The sequence below is a fragment of the Acinonyx jubatus genome, chromosome A1, assembly GCF_027475565.1.
Source record: "Acinonyx jubatus isolate Ajub_Pintada_27869175 chromosome A1, VMU_Ajub_asm_v1.0, whole genome shotgun sequence".
Lineage (NCBI taxonomy): Eukaryota > Metazoa > Chordata > Mammalia > Carnivora > Felidae > Acinonyx > Acinonyx jubatus.
In genome coordinates, this window is record NC_069380.1 from 116,092,502 (window position 1) to 116,108,836 (window position 16,335).

General features: G+C 47.0%; 2 protein-coding genes across 6 annotated transcripts in view; one reads left to right on the top strand and one right to left on the bottom strand.

The window, feature by feature from the left end:
• HDAC3 (histone deacetylase 3) lies at nucleotides 1–15,788 on the bottom strand. Of its 5 annotated transcripts, none has more exons than XM_053222362.1 (15): nucleotides 15,650–15,788; nucleotides 13,928–14,010; nucleotides 12,475–12,617; nucleotides 8,067–8,148; nucleotides 7,881–7,937; nucleotides 7,705–7,760; nucleotides 7,186–7,319; nucleotides 6,571–6,651; nucleotides 6,123–6,196; nucleotides 5,895–5,959; nucleotides 4,464–4,553; nucleotides 4,279–4,337; nucleotides 3,919–3,998; nucleotides 3,463–3,620; nucleotides 1–654 (listed from the first exon to the last, which is right to left on the bottom strand). In XM_053222362.1, the coding sequence occupies exons 2-15, from the start codon at nucleotides 13,994–13,996 to the stop codon at nucleotides 585–587; spliced, it is 1,218 nt and encodes a 405-aa protein (XP_053078337.1). In that variant the 5' UTR covers nucleotides 13,997–14,010; nucleotides 15,650–15,788; the 3' UTR covers nucleotides 1–584. The 5 variants fall into 5 exon arrangements, 4 of the variants coding, with proteins under 4 accessions (XP_053078337.1, XP_026898735.1, XP_014918986.1 ...); XM_027042934.2 differs by lacking the exon at nucleotides 15,650–15,788 and adding an exon at nucleotides 14,105–14,393; XM_015063500.3 differs by lacking the exon at nucleotides 15,650–15,788 and adding an exon at nucleotides 14,102–14,393.
• Nucleotides 15,011–16,335, top strand: part of RELL2 (RELT like 2) — a 3,522-nt gene continuing 2,197 nt past the window's right edge. Inside the window, exons 1-3 of the mRNA XM_027042952.2 lie at nucleotides 15,011–15,150; nucleotides 15,566–15,812; nucleotides 16,206–16,271. Coding sequence (XP_026898753.1) covers nucleotides 15,629–15,812; nucleotides 16,206–16,271 — 250 coding nt within the window. The 5' untranslated portion in view covers nucleotides 15,011–15,150; nucleotides 15,566–15,628. The remainder of the gene's footprint in view (nucleotides 15,151–15,565; nucleotides 15,813–16,205; nucleotides 16,272–16,335) is intronic.

The following is a 16,335-nucleotide window of genomic DNA, read 5'->3' on the forward strand; positions in this document are numbered from 1 at the left end:
TACAAAAAATACCAACTTGGTTTATTGGATAAAAACAGTGGTAAAATGGACATAAAGCCAAAAGTTAGAAAGAGACATTTTTACATCCTCCCCGGACTAAAACCATATTTCCCATCATCTGGGGTTAAGATGTTAGAGAGCCAGAAACCCCTAAAATCCCTCACTCTTCACCTGCACTGAAAACAAGGCTTGCTGTAGGGGAAACCAAGAAAGGAGAAAGTCAGAGGCAACTTTACTCCCGTCTAACATCTTCATCCCTGTAAGTCTCTGGGTTGGAGGGAAGCAGGAAAGGAATAAGGGGGCCAAAGTAGCTGGGAACAGCATCTAGGGCCCATTGCCCAAGATGTCCTAGGGGAAGTTATCCTTGTCCCCATCCAATCCCTAATAAGTACCATTGTCAGGCCTTGGGAAATACAGTAAAGGGGATAGTTGGTTCAAAAACCAGGTGTGGTCTCCAAACCCTCCTCCAGCACTGGTAAAGCCCTGAAAGTGACCGTCCAGGGCTGTGGGCGCCACATCTTTTCCCTCCTGCCCAAACAAGAGGTAAAAAGGAATTCCTTGGGATAGAGCAAGCCCAACTGCTCTTAAATCTCCACGTCGCTTTCCTTGTCATTGTCATGGTCTCCATCATAGAACTCATTGGGTGCCTCTGGCCTGCAAAGCAAGGGAGAGAGGTCAGGGTCCTATTCCCCAAATTCTCATCTTCCCCCACACAGGCACCCTCTCTGGAGCAACATCTTAGGCCCCTTTTGTCAAGGAACTACTCCTCTCCTGTTGGCAGAGACTGGTAGCGATCCATTCCATCCATTCTTGTAGTCAATAAACATTTACTGAGGGACTACTCTATGCCAGCCACCATCATAAGCCACAGCGATACAGTAGACAATAAGTTCAGTAAAATTTCTGCCTATCCTCAAAACACTTACCAAATAAACAAGACTGACAGTAACTAACAAAGTAAGTAAATAAAGATGATAATTTACCATGGTGGAAAGTGCTCTGAAAAAAAAAAAAAAAGAAATAAAGGGATCTGAATGAGAGTGAAGGGGAGAAAAAGGGTAAACTTCAGGAAGAATTATTACAGACAGCTCTTCTAAGGTAAGACTTCAAATCCGAGAAGGAGCTAGCCAGACAAATATCTGTGGAAGCCCATTTTAAGCAGCAAGAAAACCAAGTACAGTGTTATCAGGTGGAGGGTGACTGATGTATTCCAGTAGGAGCACGGAGGCCAGGATAGTTGGGAGCAGTGTGCAGGGAGGAGAGTAGTTACAGACAAGACCATGGACATAGGCAAACACCAGCACACAGGGCTTTCTAAAGCCCTGGTCAAAGAATAGGGCGTTGTTCTAAGAGCAATGGAAAGGAGAGTGATGAAAGGGATGCGAAAGCAACTCAGTGCCCAGTAAGTACTCAATACCTGTTTCTTTCTTTTTGGAAAACTACTCTCTGAGAGAATATGAGTAACTGAAAACTGAATTACCTTGCCCACACTGATAACTGAGCAAGAAGGGAGAAAGTCGTCAAAGAGAAGCTGGAGAACAAAGTCAGGGAAAGCCCTATCTGCCTGGTAAACAATGTCTCAGTTACCTCTGAGTGCATAAGAGTTAAAGATGTGGGGTCAGAGACTCAGGCTTGACTCTCAGTCCTGATATTTAACTAGCTGTAGGACCTTTGGCAAATTACTTAACCTCTCTGAGCCTCAGATTCCTCCTCAGGTAATTTGAGGATAACCTTTTAGGGTTGTCTGATGACAGTAGAACGATGACATAAAGATACATATGTTTTAATATAAAGCACTTAGGATTGAGTCTGATGCTTAGCAAATCCACAAAAAGTAGTCACTCCTATTACAATTCTGCAAGTACTATGCAAGCTGGAACTATAGGCATCAAAGAACAGGAACTCGGTGAGTGGTCTCACAGTGAGGTAGGGCTTAGGGCAGGAAGAGGCCTGAGGCTTCTGCTGGCTGTTGAGAGGGGGTAGTATTATACAGAGACTAGGCCCAGACATCAGCCTAGAACCAGAGATGAAAAAGCCAAACTTTGCCAAAAGGAGAAACTTCAAAGCACATTTCTAAGAAAATCAATTCTAGAAGTCAAGCTTCAGAGACCTGGAGAAGTTGACAAGGAGGCGATGCATTCAAAAGGAATCCTTAGGCCAGAGGTTCTGATACCTCCTCAACCAGGAGTGGGAAGAAGAGGGTGTTCATGGAGGAGGAGTAGAGTGGTTCCAAAGGTCCAAGCAGTAAAGCCCAGATCTAAAGGAGAAATCTGAAAGCTGACCTCTAAGAGAAGCAGATTCTGGAAGGGACTGAGAAGGTCATCACACTCAGAGCCAGCTCGAACCTCTAACACTGCATGGGAGGTGCAGGTAACCAGCTGTGGTTATCCCTCTGTCAAGTAAGGATATCTGTTCTCCATTAAGTGCATCTGTTTCTACACTTCTTGTTTCTGCTGTCTTTTCCCTTCATTTTTCAGAAAAACCTATTCTGGGATTTAAAAAATTTTTTAAAAGCTCTAATCTCTTTTTTTCCCTAACTCAATGCACATGTAAATATTTTAATATGTATCTCAGAAAGATAAAGACTTAAAAAAAGACATAATATAATTATCACACCTGAAAAAAATGAACAGAGGAAAGATATCAAAGGGTCTTAGAGAGTATATAAGCAATGACCTGTAGAGCTCTGAACCTGGAAGAAGCATGTAAAATGCTGGGAATATTATAAACTGTTATAGATTTTTTTGGAGGGCAATTTGGCAACAAATATAAAAAGTTTTAGTGCACACAGCCTACTGAAACAAGCATACAAAGACGTATATTTGTATAAGGGGGTGCATCACCATATTCTTTGTGATGGTAAAAAAAAAAAGGGAAATAATGTAAATGCCATCAGTGGTACTTAGATTATGCTACACCCACACAATGCAATATTATACAGCTAATAAAATAATGAAGCAGATCGATACATAATCACATGGAAAGATATGCTGTTTTGTTAAAAAAAAAAAAAGGTGTAAATTGTAGAGCAACTTGTATGGAGTAATCCAACTTACATTTAAAAACAAAAGATGCACAAACTCTGAGAATGAGTGTGTAGGTGTTTGTGTTCATACATGTATGTTGAGTAGTATACTTATAATCTATTGAAAAAGATCTATCTGAAAAAATAGAAATCAAACTATTAACAGTGGTTACTTGTCAAACTGGTCTGGGACTGTGTGAATGCAAGCTTAACATATTTTGGTGTTGTTTAAAATTTTGACAATAAATTACTTATTTGTGGCATACCCACACACATACACACACACCAAGAGTGTGGAATTGCAACAGACCAAAAAGTAAGTACTAAAGGAGCTAAGCCAGAAGCAATCAAGCTAATGCCTTCCAATTTACTTTTTCCCTCTTAATTTCCCCCATATGCCTGTTGGAAGCCCCGGCTGTCAAATCACTGCCCCAGACCTGCTATAGTTCTCTTCAGGACCCCTCTCCTCTGCATCAGCCTCGTCAGTCCTGTCATAGGTCAGAAGGTCTGCAGGCACATCATGAATCTGGACGCTAGGTGCATGGTTCAGCATCTTCAAGTTTTCAAAGATTGTCTGGCGGATCTGGTCCAGGTACTGATTTGGGATTTGGAATAGAGAGTGAGTGATTCCCAGAGCACCCATACTTCTAGCTACCTTTCACCCATACCATCCTAGTTCTAATCCCTTTCTGAATCCTAGTTCAAGTACCCACCTGATAAATGTCCCTCCTCCCGACCCCAATTGCCTCTACTTGAACCCAGGCTGTCTCCTAGCTGATAAGAGTTATAGTGACCACTAAGAACCTTCCTCTCTTCTCTGGTTTCTCTGATTTCATCCTGGACCTCTCCTAGGCTCCCCCAACCCTTGTGTTCAGTTTCTCCAAGCTGCTGACCTGGCGTGAGTTCTGATTCTCGATGCGGGTGCTGACATCTGGATGGAGTGTGAAGTCCGGGGCAAAGTACTCGAAGTATTCTAAGCAGGGAAAGGGAGATCAGGAGAGAAGGCATGGCTTAGACAGAGACAGGCAGGTCCTGAGACTTCCCAACCTATCTCCTTCTCATCCAAACCCCCTGCAAAAGAGCTGTCCAATCTTTTCCCTGCTTAGGAGTTCAGTCTGCAGAGCTCCTAGAGTGTCAAATTTCCAACCTGTAATAATAATAAGAAAAAAATTCTGATCTGCCTTCAAACCAGGCTATTCAGGGGTCTTCTGAGAATGGCTTCCTGCTATGGGGTATCATGGGGTGGTCCTTACCACTATAGGGAAGCTCCTCACTAATGGCCTCTTCTACCAGCAGCGATGTTTCATATGTCCTGAAACCAAACAGCAGAGTGGGCTCAGCTGAGCAAGTGGGCTGAAGGGCCCACCTGGCCATCTCTCAGGGAGCCCCCAACTCACAGTGGACAAGGGGGAGGAAGAAAATCAGGGAGCATGCTCACCAGCAGCGGGCAACATTTCGGACAGTATAGCCACCACCACCTAGCACCAGAAGAGGGATATTGAAGCTCTTGACATATTCGACGCATTCCCTGTTAAAAGGAACCAGGGGAATAGCTGGAGGAAGTTCTCAAAAACTCAAAGTGTACATCTCTAGCTACTGCCTGGAAGGAGCACAAGGGAACTAGAAAATGTTCCATATCTTTTTTCTTTAATTTTTTTTTTTTAACATTTATTCATTTTTGAGAGACAGAGAGAGACAGAGCATGACTGGCAGAGGGGCAGAGAGAGAGGAAGACACAGAATCCAAAGCAGGCTGCAGGCTCTGAGCCGTCAGCACAGAGCCCAATGCAGGGCTCAAACTCACGGACTGTGAGATCATGACCTAAGCCGAAGCAGGACACTTAACTGACTGAGCCACCCCAGCGCCCTGAAAAGGTTCCATATCTTGATCTAGGTAATGAAATTCATTGATTTATACTCTTGAGATATGTGTAATGTATTGCATACATATTGTATCTCAATAAAAATTTAAAAAACAAAGTGCACTCCCACCTCCATCCTGCTCAACACCCACCCTGACACCCTACCTGTTAATCAACTATTCTCATTAATGCACCAATAAGTGCTGTCAGTTCTAGCCTCCAAAATAGAACTCCAATCATGTACGTCTCATTGGTCACCTTCTCCACCTAAACCCAGGCACTGCATCTGCTGCCTGGACGACACCAATGGCTTCCTAGCTGGTCTTCCCACCTCCACTCCTGTCCCCAACCCCCACCCCAATCCTTCCTGCATTCAGCAGTCAGAGCCGTCGCTTTCTCTTTTTATTTTTTTAATTTTTTCTATGTTTATTTATTTTTGAGAGAGACAGAGACAGAGTGCTAGTTGGGGAGGGGCAGAGAGAGAGGGAGACACAGAATCCAAAGCAGACTCCAGGCTCTGAGCTGTCAGCACAGAGCCTGACAGAGGGCTCGAACTCACAAACCGTGAGATCATGACTTGAGCCGAAGTCGGACGCTTAACCGACTGAGCCACCAGGCGCCCCAGAGCAGTCACTTTCAAACCTGAGTTGGATCATGTCACTTCCCTGTTTAAAATCTTCCAGCAGTTTCCCATCATATCTGAAATATAATCCAGACTCCTTACCATGAGGTAAGGGCTCTGTACAACCTTGCCACAGCTGCCTTTGCAGGCCTCAAGCCAAACCACCTCCAGCTTGCTCCCTGTGTTCTTGCCTCACTGTTGTGACTTCATCTCCTCTGCTACACCAGCTCTTCCCTGTCTCAGTGCCTCTGCATGGGCCTTTCTCACTGCATAGGAGTGACTCTCCCTATTCTTCCTATGGCCCATTTGCCACCTACCCCCACTTTGTGTATCAAGGCCCAAAGCCACTTGAAAACCTGGGGGCAGGGAAGGAAGGCAAATCTCACCCATGCCCTCGAATGCTGAGGTTGAAGCAGCCTAGACGATCACAGCCCAGAGAGTCAGCTCCACACTGCAAAAAGCAAAACCCCAGGCAGCTGCAGTGAGATAACCGATCAGAACGTCCCAGATGTCCTTCACTTCCTTTCCCTGACCAACACTGGGGCTCTCCTCCTCCCTGCTTTCTTCCCCTAAGCCCAGGAAGAGCCCTCTTGAGGAGGCACTGACAGTATTACCTGGAGCACAATGCACGTGGGTTGGTAGAAGTCCACTACCTGGTTGATAACCGGCTGGAAAAGGTGCTTGTAACCTGGGAGAGGGCCAAAGATGGGCACCTGGCACCCCAAGGGGATGGGGAGACAGGGAACAAAAGGAAAAAGGGGGTTGAGAGAGCATGTAGCCCAGGAAAAGGGGCAACCCAAAGAACCAAATCACTGGTTCTGAACTTCTGAATGGGGTCCCAGACACCTTTGAGTGACTGATGAAAGCTAATGACCCTTTTCCCAAAAAAATGCACCTACACATAACATGTTGCATACAATTTCCGGGGGGTTCATGGTCCCTCTGAAGGCCATTCATCCTTAAGGACACCTGGCCCAATAGCAGACAATACCAGGCAGAAGAGGTTAATTCAAGGAGAGAAAGAAGAGGTCTAACGTGCAGGGAAAAGACTTCAATACTTACTCTGGTCATCAATGCCATCCCGCAAGGGCACATTTAGACAGTAGTAGCGGCCACTCTCTGCTCCAACTTCATACATGTCACCTATAGGGAAGTGGAGAGTAGGGGGTGGGAGCCATCCACAGAGAGCACTCACAACCCAGCTGCTTCAACCCCAACCCGTACCCTGAGGGCCTCTCACTACCTCTATGTCCTTCCACCACATACTCCCTAGAGCCACCCCACCTCTCGTGGCTTGCATTCATTCAACAAATAATATTTGTGGGCCTACTATGAGCCAACCTGTGTACTAGGCACAGGGGATCTAGTAGTAAAAAGAACTAAGAAATGAATGAAATCCCACCAAGCTTATATTCCTGGCAGGTGGGCATGATGAGGAGGGACACAGTAAACAAAACAAAACACCGCAATAAATACAAATAGCAGTGAGTGCTCTAAGAGAAGCAAGCACGAGGATGTGACAGAGTAATGGGGAAGGAGGGATTACTTTTAACTGTGGTGGTCAGGAGAGACTTCTCTGAGGAGAGGCCACCTGAGCCAAGACCTGAAGGTTGAGCAGGAGGCCATCACAGTGAAGAGCTGAAGGAGCAAAGGGGATGGTCATCCCTATTCCCATACCTGTGCCAGGAAAGAAGTAGTTTCCATATTTGTGGAAGGAGACTGTCATGACCCGGTCAGTGAGGTAGAAGGCTTCCTGAACTCCATCACCGTGGTGGATGTCAATATCAATGTAGAGCACCCGAGGGTGGTACCTGGGATGACAGCCAAGCCAGGGTCTGAGGTAGAATGGAACTCCAGCAAGAAAACCATCCAACCCACTCCTCCCAAAACAAGGTCTGGAATTAGGAAGAGTCTGCTTCAGCCCAAATCCGCTAAAACCTAATGCCATCCCTAAGGGCAACCCTGGGGCTCCAGCCTGGAGGCAGGGACAGGAGAGGGATGTGCAGAGAAGACTGAAATGTGAGCAGGCAGCAGGGAGTTTCCAGCAACACACAAAGGACGTAGTCTGAGCAAAGCATTATGAACTGTGGAGAAGCTAGTATGGGGGTGGAGGCCGGGGTCAGGGCCAGTGCCATCTGAGAGACCTCCTCACCCACAGGTCTCACAAGTCCCTCCAACTCCTCCCAGGCTACTTACTTGAGCAGCTCCAGGATGCCAATCACAATGTCATTGACATAGCAGAAGCCAGAGGCCTATAGTGAGACAGTGGTCTTACAAAGAGAGGAACGACTCCTCTACCCAGCTGCCCCCTACTGTCATCCTGACCACCTACCTAGGGCAGTCATTGTCTCCCCCATCATCTCCTCACTCACCTCAAATTTCTTGGCATGGTGCAGACCACCAGCCCAGTTAATGGCAATATCACAGATCTGAAAGACAAACACCCAACTCACAGTCCTCCTTGTCCATCCCCAAAGCTGGAAGCTCAGGCTCAGGGTTAAGGCCTTGAGTGAAAGGACCCATAGGAAAGGGAGAACAGGACTCAGGGCCATGGTCACCTTGTTGTTCAGCTGGGTTGCTCCTTGCAGAGATGCGCCTGTGTAACGGGAACAGAACTCAAAGAGCCCGGGAAACACTGGGCTGCAGGGAAGAGAAGCAAGTCAGAGCTCTTTATTTCCAACCAGGTCCTTCCTACACCTCTCCCCTAACTCCAAACCCCTCCAACCTCCATTCTTTAATAACCTTCTCCCCACACCCTATGCACCCAGGTTATGTGCAAATTTATTCAACGAATATTTTGGACCAAACCATGTACCAAGCCCTGTGCAAGTCACTGGATGGAAGTAAAAAAACATTTAACTCTGTCAGGGAGTTCACATCCTGGCTGGGGAGAAAAGTAGGCAGCTTCTAGGTACTTAAGCAACACACCAAAAAGGAAATAAATTAAGAGAGAACATAAACTTTGTTATTCTTAAAAGATTCTTTTATGCATATCAGATTTTAACACAACATTCAATAATATTCTTTAGAATCACACATTTTTAAGAAAAAACTGTATTCCCATATACAGTAAGGATAAGGATAACCCACAGAAAGTAATAAGGATAAACTATAGAAAGTCTTTAACAAAGCATGTGGTACCTAGTACTCCAGAAGTTGATGTTAATTATAATTATTACCTTCTTTTTTTTATAAAAAGGAGAGACTTAAAACCAGATACAAAACATTATATATTATATGGCTCCATTTATATAACACTCTGGAAAAGGCAAAATATAGGGACAGACCTCAGATCAGTAGTTACCTGGAGCTAAGCTGGAAAGAAGAGACTGACGGTAAGAGTATAAGAGCCCTCTGTGGAATAATAGAAATAATCTATACTTTGATACACACTATTAAAACTCTCAGAATTATAAGCCTAAAAAGGGTGAGTTTTAGAGGCACATGGGTGGCTCAGTCAGTTAAGCATCTGCCTCTTGATTTCTGCTCAGGTCATGATCTCACAATTTGGGAGACCAAGCCCCACATCAGGCTCTATGCTGACAGCACAGAGACTGCCTGGGATTCTCTCTATTTGCCCCTCCCCTACTCTACCCAAAATAAATAAATAAAAAAATTTTAAAAAGGGTTAATTTTACTGTATGAAAATTTACCTTCATAAACTTGACTTATAAAAAAGGAAAGGATTAAAAGACCCCTCCCTAGTTTTAGTTCTCAAAAAATAATCGTTCAGCTGATACATTTGACTACAAAAAAAAGAGGTGTAGGGAGTTTTATAATTTCTCAGAGGTTCTGGGAAGAATTAACAATTGATACCTAGAAAACTAAGCAAATGAAAAAACAATTTGATTATCGACTCCTGGAAAAACAAAAAGGTGTACAAATAGAAAAATTAAATCATACTATACTATCTGGCTAGTATAGTGAATTTTTCAAAGTTATAACGATGTAAACATAGAATACTTATTTAATAAAAATAGTGATATATTGTGAAGGTGGAAGGGAAGGGGAAGCCAGGGTGATGGTATGAGGAGACTAAATGCTCATTTCCCATACTAAGAGCTTAATAGAAAACACTTTAAGTTGTAAAGTGAAAAAATAGCAATACAAGCACATTACAACAGGCAGTATAATATGGTAGCACGATTTAAGAGACAAATTCTGGAGCCAGATTACCTAGGTTCAAACTTTGACTCTTCAACACTTGGTAATGATCACATTGGACAAGCTATTTAAAGTTTCTGGGCCTAAGGCGCCTGGGTGGCTCGGTCCATTAAGTACCCAACTCTTGATTTCATTTCAGTTCAGGTTCATGATCTCACACTCTCTGTCTCCCTCAATCTCTGCCCCTTCCCCATGCATGTAGGCTCTGGCTCTTTCCTCTCTAAACTAATTAATTATTAATTAAATTTAAATAAATAAAGTTTCTGTGCCTAAGTGTCCTCATCTGTAAAAAGGAGACAATAGCAGACCCTGGTTCACAGAGATTGATGAGATTAAATGAGCTAATGCCTGTGAAGCATTTAGGATAGTACACAAAATGCCCTGACACAAAGAGGGCATTACTTAAGTATTATTAGGAACAGTAGTAGATTAATATCAGTGCTTTGAAATCCAAAGGTAAATATCAGAAGAAATAGCTAAGGACCTGAAAGTGGCTGCCACTGGGGAGAGGGATTTTTTGGGTGGGAGGGATAGATCTGGGACTGTTTTTTTTTTTTTTTTTTTTTTTCCATTAAAAGCTTTGCAGTATAATTGGGTTTTTTATAGTACATTAATTTGAAAGCCATCAAAATTAATTAATTAATTCCCAATTAATTAAAAGGGAAAATCCCTGATTCTCATCTGAAACACATAGGTGTGAGTGTAGCTTAAGTTTGACAGCACAACCGAGGCAGTGCAAAGGGCCCAGTGGTAGGTAGTATTCCCTAACTGCACAGAGAGCAGTTACAGAGCCCCAGCTGTGGCCTGAGGGTGACTGCATTCTGACACCTGTAAAGTTAGCTCAGAACCAACAGCAGCAGCAATAAAAAAAATACCAAGGAAGCTCCCAAGACAGCATGCGATCAAACACCAAAAGACGAGGGCAGTGTGTACAGGACAGAACTTTGTGCCTCGTGTGGTCAAGAAAGTCTTCATGGTATGAAACTTCATGGTGGTGTGAAGACCAGGAAGGCCTTGGAGAGGTTGAAAGAGGAGCAAAGGGCATTCTAGAAAGGAATCCAATGCAAGCAGGGACATGAGGGTAAGCCTGGGAAGGTGGTCAATGCCAGCCTAAGGACTTGGTTTCCATCTTCCAGCCCAGAGTGCTTCCACTGGCAACACCTTTCGGGGAACACTGAAGTGTCTGAAAACCTGGGCTTTGGATCTGAATCCTGCCACTTTCACTGACCAGTTTTGTGACTCGGGCTAGTTACGTAAATCTCCTCAAATTTTGGTATCCTTATGCCTAACTTAAAAGGACTACAACATCTCACTGTTGACGTGAGAATTAAGTGGATGTACCAGCAAACCTGAGCATAGCAGAGTAAGCACTCAATAAACAGTAGCTGTTGTAGGAAACTACAGATCAACAGCCTGGTTTCCTCAAGAAATAAATTCAAAGTAGAGAAGGAAACACTACAGATTAAAAGTCTTAAGAAATGTTATCAACCAAATACAATCAACTGCAAGAAAGAAAAGTTTAGGAGACAGTTGCAGAAATCTGAATACTGACTGCATATATGATGATATTGAGGAATTACTGCTAATTTTTTAGGAGCGATAATCACAATGTATATGGGGGGGTTGTTTTCTTTTGTTTGTAATTTTTAGAGTTAGGGAGAGACAGCAGGAGTTGAGGCAGAGAGAGAATCTTAAGCAGCCTCCATGCTCAGTGAGGAGCCTGGCATGGGGCTTGATCCCAAGACCCTGGGATCATGACCTGAGCTAATAACAAGAGTTGGACACTCAACTGACTGAGCCACCCACACACTCAAGCATGTACAGTTCTTTTTTAAGAGTATCATTTGGAGATACACAATCAAGTATTTACATGTCGTTTCAAAAATGTTAGGTTTGCTTTAAAATGATCTGCGATGCAGATGAAGTAAGATTGGTCATTTGTTTATAAGTGTTGCAGGTGGTGATGGATATAGGGGAGTTTACAGTACTGTTCTTTCAAAATGTTTGAAATTTTCCTAATAAAAAGTTTAAAAATAAATTGAGTAAATGGTAACTGTTATGACTATTACATTTTCATGAATATATACAAGAATGCAAGCAAGGATCATGGCTTATCTTTGTTATCCACTCCCTTCCCCAAAGGACCTAACTCTGAGTCTTCTTTGTATGAAAAGCTCAATGTAAACCTCTCTCAGGGTAAATCACTCTCTTACTTTTAAAACACTTTGATAATTTCTGTCTACTCTAAGGGTAAGAGCCTCAATTAATAATAGGGCTATTTACCATTTAAAGGTTCTAAGCATCTCTTTAGCCTCGATTCCGATCACTCTTTCCTTCATAAAATGTGGTTGACCTTTTTTCTGTTTCTCAAATGAGTGGCATACCACACTCGCACAAACCCTCAGCGCAGATTGTCCCTGATACCCAATGACATTCCTACCTCACCTTGTGTCCTCCCAACCACCTTTCACCTAATTACTTCCTATTCTTTCTTCAGATCTCAGCTTAACCTCCGTTACTTCCCCTAGAAAGCCTCCACTGACAACCCCATACCCATGACAGGTAATTCTCCCAAGTATACACTCTCACAGTTGGCCATGTACCTCTCCTTCACAGGACTTAGCACAGGGCCTGGCCTAGGGCAAACAGCCAATAAATATTTGTTGAAAAAAAACCAAATGAGTAAATGATGATTCACTGACAAACAGGACCCCTTTCATATGTTCCCACTGCTGCCAGGAGACCTCATTCAAGCATTCTCCTTGAAATGGCTGGCATTAAAAATCCCAGGCCTCCCCTCACCAGTCATCGCCCACGTTGAAGGCATTAAGGCTCTTGGTGAAGCCTTGCATATTGGTGGGGCTGACTCTCTGCAAGAAGTCGATGTAGTCCTCAGAGTGAAAGCGGCACATGTCATGTTGGGAGGCCTGGTACGGCTTGAAGACCTCGGGATGGAAAACAAGGTGAACGGAGGCAAGGTCAGTCCCATTCATTGGGCTGAGACTGCCCACACTGACCCCAGCCCCACAGAGTGTCCAAAAGCACACACAGCAGTGGTCCTATCACTGCTGCAATCCGAGCTATTATATGAAACAAACATCAGTAAAGATGAGAGGCTCTGATTAGCTAGGTGGGGTACTATGATCAAACCTTCTAAAGACCAGTGGGCTTGCCTTCTTCCCACTTCCAGCCCAATCTTTCCCACCTTCTCAACCTTGAGCCCTGATCCACTGCACTTTTCCTTGGACCTCCTAGTTTTGATTCTTTCCATACTCATCTCCTCCCCTTGGCTCTGATGCCATCCTTTCTCTCCTTGGAGTTCTTAATTTTGGAGTTAAATAATACAGGATTTGTGACAACCTTCTAATTAAAAACCAAAGTGCCAAGGTGCTAAGCCAGAGATTTATTATCTTTTGAGGGGTTCACACAGTTCTTTAGAAACTAGGCTAGAACAAAAAGTTTCTCTCCCCAGAAAATGCACACAGGTACATACCAGCAAACAATTTCAAAGGATTCATAGAATCATGCACTAACATCACCTCAGTCTTTTCTATAACCATTTCACTTTTCTGTGCCTCAGCACAAACAGTGGGCAACACTCATTCATACTGTTGTCCAATTCCCCTTGTGACCCAAGAGGGCTAAACTTAACTGCTATAATCGCCTATCACAACTATAAAATCCAAGCTGGGGATTATCTGTCCCCACGTGCATATCTGGGAGATGGGAGCAATTAAGTAGAACTGTGTGGGGGTATTCTAAGTTCATAAGGAAATACCCACGACATCTCTTCTCTTTCACACACCCATAGGTATTTGCGCACTGGCCTGCGGAGTCCTCCCTGGAGCTCTAGCTCCTTAGAGGCACAGAGAGGTTGGGGAGAAGGGGTGGGAACCGGTGGGAACACTTCACATCCAGATACAGTGATCCAGCCCCTCTCTCTTTCTTGAAGCCACAGCACTGCCCACACCCTAAGATGCTGAAAAGGAAAACATCTGCCTTTAAACCAGCCCCACTCCACCCTAACCATAGGCCAGAGGTTGGTCCACTTGAGGTCAAAGGTTAGCGATCTAAGATGAAGAAGTAATTCCCATTAAGTCGGTGGATCCACCCACCAACACTACGCACAAGGTGGGTGTTCCTGACTCCTGAAATAACGGTAGGTCGCAACCCGTGCTTTCAGTGCAGCCCACCTATCCTAGGGCCGCCCAGCTCGCCCCCACCCTCAAAACCCAACAGCGATGTTGGGACTCACGATCATCTTCTTATAGAGACCGTAGTGCAGGACCAGACTATGGGTCAATGCCAAGCGATGGGGCTTCATAGGGTGCCCTGCCCCTGGGGGTGGGAAAAGAGTTCGTCAGTACCCTTCGCTGGAGTTGTAGTCCCCCCGCCTCGTAACTTCCGCGTCCCGAAACCCCTCGCGTACCACCTTGTTCCCTCACCGTAGTGGAAGTTGCCCACGTCAGGGTCGTAGAAATAGGCCACGGTCTTGGCCATGGTGCAGGCGGGACCAGGCCCCGTGCCTCCGCCGCCCGCCCGGCTGCCTGCCCCACCCCCGCTCGTACGTGCTGCGCAAGCACGCAGCCTGCCTCTGCGGAACCGGGAAATCCAGGCCCCGCCTCCCGACCACGCCCCCTGCGGAGTTCCTTTCCTCGCTTGGCTCGCCCTCCTAGGTTCTGTAGCGTGAGCTTCTGGACTTTGCGGAGGACGCGTAGCATCGGTCCTAGGATGCTAGGGTCATTTCCTTCCGGGCGGGGGCCAAATCCTCGGGAAGCTGAGCCATCTCGTCCAGCCACCTGCCCCAAACGGGGCTCAGGCCGTGGTCACCAGTCTAGGAGACTCCGGAGAACCAGCCACGCTGTCCCTCTTGGGTGGAGAAAGCCAGCTTTCCCCGGCCCACTGGGAAGATTCCTGACTATCCACTCGGCTGAGGCATCTGAGGGCCGGAGCCGCGCCCGGCGCGCGGGATAGACCCGTGAAGAGCACTCTCGTCTGACTGCCTGTGCTCCCCGCCCGGACCCAGGCTCGGCGCCGCACACTCCCCCCGCGGAGGGGGGACGGCGCAGTCACGCGCGCACCACACTTGCGCTCACAAGCGCGCAAGGCTCTAGCTCTCCGCCCCGCACACCTGCGCTCCGCCTCCTGGTCCTGGGCTGGCGACTGGCGAAGGCATTTAGGAACCTAGGGAGGCTGCGGCAGCGCCCCCACCCCCATCTCCTTCCCCTTCCCACAGTCGGAGTTGTCCGAAGCCTGCCGCAGCTCCCAACCAGCCCGCATCCCTCTTCATCCTTCCCTCCCCCCGCCTGCCGCGGCACCGGTATCTGCAGCCGCAGCCCGGAGCCGGTGAGGCGGCGAAGGGGGGAGGGGGAGGAAGCAAGGGATGAGCGCCGGGAGGGCGTCGGGGGCCCTGAGCCGGACTAGGACGCCCCTGGAGCAGGAACCCGAGCTGGAGCCGGAGCCAGAACCAAACCACCGGTACCGAGTGGGCCAGGTGGCCTGGATGGGAGGAACCCAAAGGGGTGGCATTGTGCGGAATACCCGCAGGGGAGGGGGCTGCAGAGGCCTGGCTCAGGCCAGTGCGGAGGAGGTGCGGACGCTGACTCAGGCGCAATTCTTAAGCCGACCGCCTGAGAATTCCGTCCCATCTCGCTCTGCAGTGTCCTTGGGAGGGACGGAAGCGCAGGACAAGCTGGAAAGGGGAACGCTCTGGGCGTCGGGGAAGCAGGATCAGGGTCGCGGAAGAGGGCTTGCGCATCCGCCGTCTGGCACCCCGGCCCCGGACCAGCACCCCTGACACGGACAGCTCCTTGGTTGGGTAGGGGGGTGGGGCCGGACCTCCGAGGCTTGTCAGTTTCGGATCCTGAGGACCGAATTCCTATCCCTCCCCCAGTCCCTAGCTGCAGCCCCCTAACCCCAGGAGGCGCCCTGGCCCGCGCTCGCCCCCCAGGGCCTCATGTCGGAACCACAGCCTGACCTGGAACCGCCCCAACATGGGCTGTACATGCTCTTCCTGCTTGTGCTGGTCTTCTTCCTCATGGGCCTCGTAGGCTTCATGATCTGCCACGTGCTCAAGAAGAAGGGCTACCGCTGCCGCACGTCGAGGGGCTCGGAGCCTGACGATGCCCAGCTCCAGCCCCGTGAGTGAGGAGCCTAGAACCTGGCTCAGTCACCTTTCTCCCATACCCTTCACCCCACACCTCTTTCTGCCTTCCTGGCCAAGAGACCCAGGCCAAACCCTTACCATGCCTTCAGGGAGGCTTAATGATGCTTTCTTGAGTCTGCAAGTGGGATGACACCATCCTGAAAGCAAGGCTAGAAAAGGCAGGATGGGTGGGAAGGGCTCACTGTTGGTAGTCTTGGGCTCCCACTTACGTTTCCCATCTTTACTGCCCTGACCCCTGAAATGCTAACATGCAGCATGATGGCAAACAAAAGGATAGATCTTGAGCAATAAGCCACAGAAGCCACCAGGTAATGTCCACGCAAAGCTGACTCATTTCCTGCTTCCTTGCCAACCTCTCATGCTTCAGCTGAGGACGATGACATGAATGAGGACACAGTAGAGAGGATTGTTCGCTGCATCATCCAAAATGAAGGTGGGTGTAGTCTGGCCCTTTGCTCTCCCTGCCCCGCAACCCACCCCCCCACCCAGTCCCCACT

What these genes read in the sequence shown, in the direction of transcription:
- HDAC3 (XM_015063500.3), bottom strand. Translation starts at nt 14,393, where the DNA reads ATGCTACGCGTCCTCCGCAAAGTCCAGAAGCTCACGCTACAGAACCTA. An exon ending in TTCAACGTGGGCGATGACTG is followed by an intron (nt 8,149 to 12,474) that starts GTGAGGGGAGGC and finishes TCTTCCCTGCAG; the next exon opens with CCCAGTGTTTCCCGGGCTCT. An exon ending in GGCATCCTGGAGCTGCTCAA is followed by an intron (nt 7,320 to 7,704) that starts GTAAGTAGCCTG and finishes CTGTCATCCCAG; the next exon opens with GTACCACCCTCGGGTGCTCT.